Consider the following 6,786-nt stretch of genomic DNA (forward strand, 5'->3'; position numbering starts at 1 on the left):
AAATGGGCGATGGGACGGAAAACAAATTAAGAAGCTATATATAGAATGCAAGGAAATGTCCATGGATAACATGACATATGAAAGAAAATCGTTTTCTTACTGACACTGCTGAAATGCCACCCACGGATTGCTCCCCGTTGATGCCATGACAAGTATTCAAGGAAGCTTCTCCGAAACCGATGCTAGCTCTTTAGTTTCCACACGGTCGATGTATGGCTCTTTAGTCGCTGAGCTCAAAGTCTTCGAGTCCAATCACTTTACCACTAGAGATGACAATGGGCACATGCATTTGCTTAACTAATTGAGTGTGATTAGCACGCTATCTGCTCCAATATAGTACTCCCTCCATTCGGTAATAAGTGTATTTTTTTCTTTTCTGTCAGTCAAACTAGTTAAACTTTGACTAACTTTATTGAAAAAAGTGCTAGCATTTATGACATCAAATAAGTATTAATAGATTTGTCTTTACATAAAGTTTTCAAATATATTATTTTCATGTCATATATGTTGCTATTATTTTCTATAAGGTTGGTCAAAATTTAAAAAGTTTGACTAAATACAAATCTATATATATACTTATTTGTGGACGGAGGGAGTATACAATGGGTAATCATATCATAGAAGAGATTGGAGTGTTTACAAACCCTACAGAGAGGAGGATCTTGCAAAGGTTCCTTGCATCCACATGTACGCTAGTTCTATCCCTACTTGGCTTTGGAAAGGGTCGACTATAAGGAGATGCAGGGCTCTTGAGAGTGAAGTAGTCCATATTCATGTCACTCATGCGCATACATTGCGTATAGTAATGACGAGCGTCACCAGACCGTATGTAGACATATATATATAGTTACATATATATAGTCTCGTCGCTTTCGGTATAATATACGCGTATTCTTGTCCAGGAGATGATATGAGGTGATATGGTCATATCCAAGAAGGCCTAAACTGCAACTGCACATGTAAAACATGTTATCGCGGCAATCGACATCCACCGCGGTTCGACTGGAGGTCGATTGTTGCGCTTTTATTATTTTGATTTTATTAAAACACATCTAGATGTGAGATAAATATTGCACATCTAAGTCCTATATCTACGTGTAGATCCGTGTGGGTATTTTTTTTTCCTTCTATGCTTGATTTAGTCATTTAGATATGTAATAACTATACAATAATGCTAGACCTATAAAAACTTACAAAGGTTTACTTAACTTTTCAAACTAATTCTTCTCTCAAATCAGGGGGTGGGGCCCCTCATCCCTCAATTACCAATCACAATCCTACACATCAGTTTATACGTAAAATATTTAAGTAAGTCTTTGTAGATGTAGCATTACTCAGAACCATATATCACATAAGTAAAGTCGAGCACAGATACATATAAATCCACACCTCAGTTGAGTATTCAAAAGTACATATATATGTAATAATCCACAACTAAATTGAGCACATCTTTCTATCTATTCTAGTATAGCATAATTCACATGTGATTGATCTCTCATACACAATCTCGGAGAGGACCGGAGGAGCAAGATCTCAATTACGCGTGCAGCGATGAATCCAACTGTGCAAATCGTTTCGTGAATCGTCCTATGTGAACGTGTTGCAGAGGCCCTGCGGCGGCTTGGCATGGGCGTGGGCGTGGTCGGCGGCCCACAACTCCGCCATGTTGGGGAAGTAGCACGCCCCGGGGAGCTCCATGGCGGCGGTGGCCTTGTTGTCCTGCAGCAGCCCGCCGAACCCGCCGAGCAGCAGGTCGCCGTAGGCGCTGAGGTCTGTTAGGAATGCGTCCTCCAGCGCCATGCCGCCGACGTTGCTCGCTCCAGGCACGGACGACGACGCCCAGGTGCCGGCGACGGGGACGTCCAGCGGCATGGGCGCAAGCACGGTCTGCGGCGACGAGTCTACGTGCACGAAGCCCTGCATGTGGTGCGGCGGCGGGTACATGCCGGCGGCGGCGAAGCACATGTCGCCGCCTGATGAGCTGGTGTCGACGGAGGAGGAGCCGGACGCCGCCGGCGAGAGCGCCGCGGGCTGCAGGGAGGACGGCACGCATTGGCTCCAGGACCCGGCAGGACCTGCGGAGAAGGCTCCGGCTCCGGCACCGGCTCCGAGGCCGGCGTGGTGGTGGTGGTTTTGAGGGCCAGGCATGGTCATGGCCTTCTTCTTGAGCTTGGTGTTCCAGTAGTTCTTGACGTCGTTGTCGGTGCGGCCGGGGAGCTTGGAGGCGATGATGGACCAGCGGCTGCCGATGGAGGCGTAGAGGGAGCATATGACGCGGTCCTCCTGCTCCGTGTAGCCGCCGTGCCGGATGTCCGGCCTCAGGTAGTTGAGCCACCGCAGGCGGCAGCTCTTGCCGCACCGGTTCAGCCCTGCACCAGCAGCAGAAATCGATAGGTGAGCATATGTGGGAAAGGAACCGCGCTAGCTCCGGCCGGCGTCAGCCGATCAGGCAGGCTGCACCACCACCGCCGACGCCGTACCGTACCGTACGTACCTGCTTTGTGCGGCAGGGCGATCCAGTTGCCGCCGACGCCATGGGCCCGGACGTAGCCCCGCAGCTGCTCGTCCTCCTCCGGCGACCACGGCCCCCGCTTCACCCTCGCCTTGTCGCAGCACGGCGCGCGCCCCATCCTGCTATGTGCTATCTACACACACGTCGCAGCACGGCGGCCGGAGAGGGTACGTACGGTCGCCGATCGCCGTCTTGCAAGCTAAGCTAGTTCCGGCAGAGTCAGTCAGTCAGTGAGTCAGTCGGTCTCGATAACTCACACCCACAGGCCACAGCTAGCTTAGCGATGGAAGAATCGAATGTTTTGGCATCAATGTCTGTCCGTCTGTCTACCTCTGCCAGCACAAGTAGAAACGGCAGCGACCGGGCGCAGAGTCTTATAGCGGCCGGCCGCGCGGGGCCCGCGCCGGGGGTACGGTACGGCGTCCTCGTCGGCCCTCGCCGTCGCCGTCGTATACAGTTCAACGCCTCCAAGGTCGTCGTACGATGGATGTTTTTTCTAGCACCCCGTCGCCATCCCCGGCCCCTCTTGACCAGACGACGGCCTCGCCGTGGTTTCACACGAACCGGTCGATCATCAGCTCGCCGGGTCTTCGAGTTCGACCAACGACCACGCGGTCAGTACAGTAGTCAACACCTTTTACTCTTTCAGATTTTACCGCTCATTAATCATCATTGCCGGCCGCTCTCTTCCCTTGGGAGCCAAGCCAAGCACGTTGAAGAAGAAGGGCACGCACGCCGGTAGCTAGACTAGGGCATTGCACTCCAAGTCTGCGAGGAGGACCCCTTTTCGTTTTCGGGGCCTGATTCTTTGGTCGGGGTGTGCGTCCAAACGCTAGCGATTCAGCGGAGGCAAAGCCGGGATCAAAAGCGGCGCTCAAAGTAAGCGTTGCCAGGACGGAGACGACGGCGACGGATCCGGCTGCATGCTAACCGCTCGCGCACCCAGCCAGCTTTGCGCGCGCGTTCGTCAACCTCTTGACGTGGACGTGGACGGGGTGCCAGCGGCGCGCGCTCGTCGCGTACCCCGTGGTCGCATTGTTCTCCCGGACGTGGTGCAGTCATGCATGCAGAGGGGAGAAGGAGAGGAGAGGAGCATCGATCGTGCACATGAGCGAGCGATCGGGCATGGCTAGGCCACCGGTGGTGGTTGGTTTGGCTGATGCTTTCTGTTTCGTCCTACGCACGGGTGGATGTCATGTGTGGGGGTGGTCCTGTCCTGCAACAGCTCATGCATGCATGCATGGGGGTTGCATGGTGTGAACCCTGAGCATGCATGCATCCCGCCGGTAGGTACTCTGACTTCTGGCTCCAATGTTTGTTTGGGTCCCCGAATCATGAGATCCACAGCTCCCATGTTGAGCAACCACATTGACAACAAAGTTGACAACGTGGTGGTTTGGTTAGAGCATCTTCAATATATGATGTATATTTTGGTGCTTCAAACCGAACCGGTGATGGTCTAAAATTAGAGCATCAAACAGTGTTTTTTACATCTTTGAAAAAGGATCAACTCCAACGGATGGTTCAAAACAAAGATGTAAAACCGGCGACCGCGTTTTTTTACGTCTCCTGCCTTCGAAGATGTAAATTTGCATCTTGAGATGTTGAAATTTACATATAGACCATTTGTTGGAGTATTATTTTTCGCCTCGAAAGATCCAAAAGTTAATTATTTTTACATATGAACCGTATGTTGAAGATGCTTCTAGACAACTAAATATGGTTTCTCTGTGCTCTGAACATGGATGCTCATTTGGAGAAGACACTTGACATTGATGGAATTTAGTTTTCTTGACCGGTGTACGACATCAAGTCGAGGTTTATTATTGAGGGAACGATGACAAGTCAAGTTTCTCATAGTGAGAAATCTCCAAAATACAAGTGTATATAGAATCAAGATTCTACTTGGAACGACATGAAGCTGCGGTTTTATACTTGAAAAATGCACGAAGTCATGTTCTTATTATTTGAAAAGAGATACGAAGTCAAGTGATGGGCAAAGGTTCCTCGCACTAACAACCCACCCAGACGCAAAGCCAGCCAAGCAACGAAGGACCATGTTGCAAAGGATTTTTTTTAAAGAAAATGCCTAAAACTCATCTGGATGAGATGTAATTTGGTCTCATTCACTTGAAAAACAAAAACAGATGCAAAATAGTATCACAAATCACGTCAAGACACACATCTTACAGTATCATATCCAATGGCTATAAAGGTGAATGAGACATAACTAAAACTTAGCTACTTGAATTCTAGCAAAACCGGAAAAAAAAACTCGAGGCTCAATATTGAACTCTCCGACATCAAACACTCCTTCATTGCTCTGCCGCCCAAATAACTGAAGCCCATATTCAGACTATGGCCGCATGCTCGAAGCCGAGGCTTCCCGCTAATGCAGTGGGTCGCCAACCTGGAACTTCTCCCTCTTTGTTGTTCTGAACAATGTACCTGAAAGATGGATCTCCTGCAATATGAAACTAAGGCATTGGAGACTTGTTGCCCCCTTAACTCTCCATCCTTGTTCGTGGACATCCTTCAACGCATTATCTTTGTGATTAGCGCATTGGGTGGTCTCGAACATCTGCTCGTCCGAAATATGTTATGCCCTGTTCTTCCGTACACCATTGACATGTTTACAATCCTTCATGCTAACATTGCCCAGGTCACCCGGTTCAAAACCCTCCAAGACGCTTTCACCATGAGCACCAACCTTACCATAAAATTAGATAAGTGCACATTCATCTTTATCAAATGTCGATGATGAACAAGCTCTACTGCCAACGAGCACCCCTCCTTGCATCCATTCCTCCATGTCCCATGTTCACCAACCAGAATTCGAAGTTCCGAACGCGGTGGTATTAGATTATGTTTTCTCTCTACCCCGACTTGTAAACAAGTCATGCTCTTTATTCTTTGCAGATGACACATGGAATGTATTTTCTTTTTCTTGGTAGATGACATGACGGTAAATTTACTTTAAGGGAATGACACACTCTAGTATTCCTTAATTGAGAGAACACCCTGACTTTTTTCTGTACAGAGAGAACACTTTGACCTTTTTGTGTTTTGACCACGACAACACTCTGTCTTAGAAGAACATGACCTGACTTAGAAGTAAAGTTTTTTCTAATAATTGGGAGAAGAGGCCTCTTGTGAGAAAGACGTGACATGAAAACTTAAACCATGGCAGCTAATAACGTTCGTTTTCTTTTAAAAAAGAGCCAATAATATTCGTTGTCGTGAATATTATATCTCGCTAATAGCAAGCATAGTATTCTTTTTTATGTGACTGTGTTACTTCCGTCTCAACACCTATCGTTGACTGTATCGGTTGGTTGCTTTGTAAAACAAAGCGGGAGGAAATCCTTCTTTATGAATATAGTATTCGTCTCGCCTGAAGCGCATTGCTTCACATTAGCGTAGGTCACTCCCTCCCTCGCTCGTTAGCTCAGATCAATCGCACACTTGGTGGACGTACTGGCTTGTCCAGTCTTTCTTTTGTTTCTTTTCTTTTCTTTTGGTTTCATTTTATTTCTTCACAAGTTTTCATGGTTTCTAATTTCTAAATCTTTTAATCTCTTTTCTTCTTTTCTTTCACGATTTTTACTGATTTTTTTTCTTAGCCCTCGCTTCTTCAACAAACTGTTTTTCTTTGACTTCTTTAGTTTTTTTCTTTGGTTTTTATTATATAATATTCTTGTACATCAAGAATATTTTTCTAATACAAGTCTGAAATTTTATAAAAGCAAGTTTACTAATATTTTAATACATGAATGTAAAACCGTATGCACGCTTGAGTAACATTCTCCAACTATCCTCCCGTCCCGAATTACTTAACATAGAGATGGGTGTATCTAAGATGACAAATACGTCTAGATATACTAATTTCCGCGACAAATAATTTCAAGACAGAGAGAATATAAGATTAACATTTTACTAATACATAGTCAATATGCATACACATTTTAACATTTTCAAATGCTTGATTAACAGTTTTTGAATACAAGATTATCATTTTTAAATACATGGTCAATTATTTTGTAAACACATTTCAGATTTTGAATTGCTTTATTAACATTTATTAAATACAATATTATTATATGCTCATCATTCTTTTACACTATTTTAACATATTCCAAATGCCTGCTTAGATTTTTTTGCGAAAACTATTTTAACATTATTTTCAAATGCTTGGTTAACTTTTTTGAAATACATGATAATTTTTCCACACATTCTTAATTGTCTGTATATATTTTTGGTATACATGAGTAAAA

The 6,786-nt window shown here is 45.7% G+C and overlaps 1 protein-coding gene across 1 annotated transcript; it reads right to left on the reverse strand.

The window, feature by feature from the left end:
- Nucleotides 1–1,372: 1,372 nt before the first annotated feature.
- Nucleotides 1,373–2,844, reverse strand: LOC123418590 (transcription factor RAX2-like). Its single transcript, XM_045107032.1, has 2 exons — nt 2,495–2,844; nt 1,373–2,369 (listed from the first exon to the last, which is right to left on the reverse strand). The coding sequence occupies exons 1-2, from the start codon at nt 2,628–2,630 to the stop codon at nt 1,588–1,590; spliced, it is 918 nt and encodes a 305-aa protein (XP_044962967.1). The 5' UTR covers nt 2,631–2,844; the 3' UTR covers nt 1,373–1,587.
- Nucleotides 2,845–6,786: the final 3,942 nt, after the last annotated feature.

This window comes from Hordeum vulgare, chromosome 1H (assembly GCF_904849725.1).
Source record: "Hordeum vulgare subsp. vulgare chromosome 1H, MorexV3_pseudomolecules_assembly, whole genome shotgun sequence".
Classification (NCBI taxonomy): Eukaryota; Viridiplantae; Streptophyta; class Magnoliopsida; order Poales; family Poaceae; genus Hordeum; species Hordeum vulgare.

Coding starts and splice junctions, on each gene's coding strand:
- LOC123418590 (XM_045107032.1), bottom strand. CDS start 2,630: ATGGGGCGCGCGCCGTGCTGCGACAAGGCGAGGGTGAAGCGGGGGCCG. Junction 2,370..2,494: donor CGCCCTGCCGCACAAAGCAG/GTACGTACGGTA, acceptor CTGCTGGTGCAG/GGCTGAACCGGTGCGGCAAG.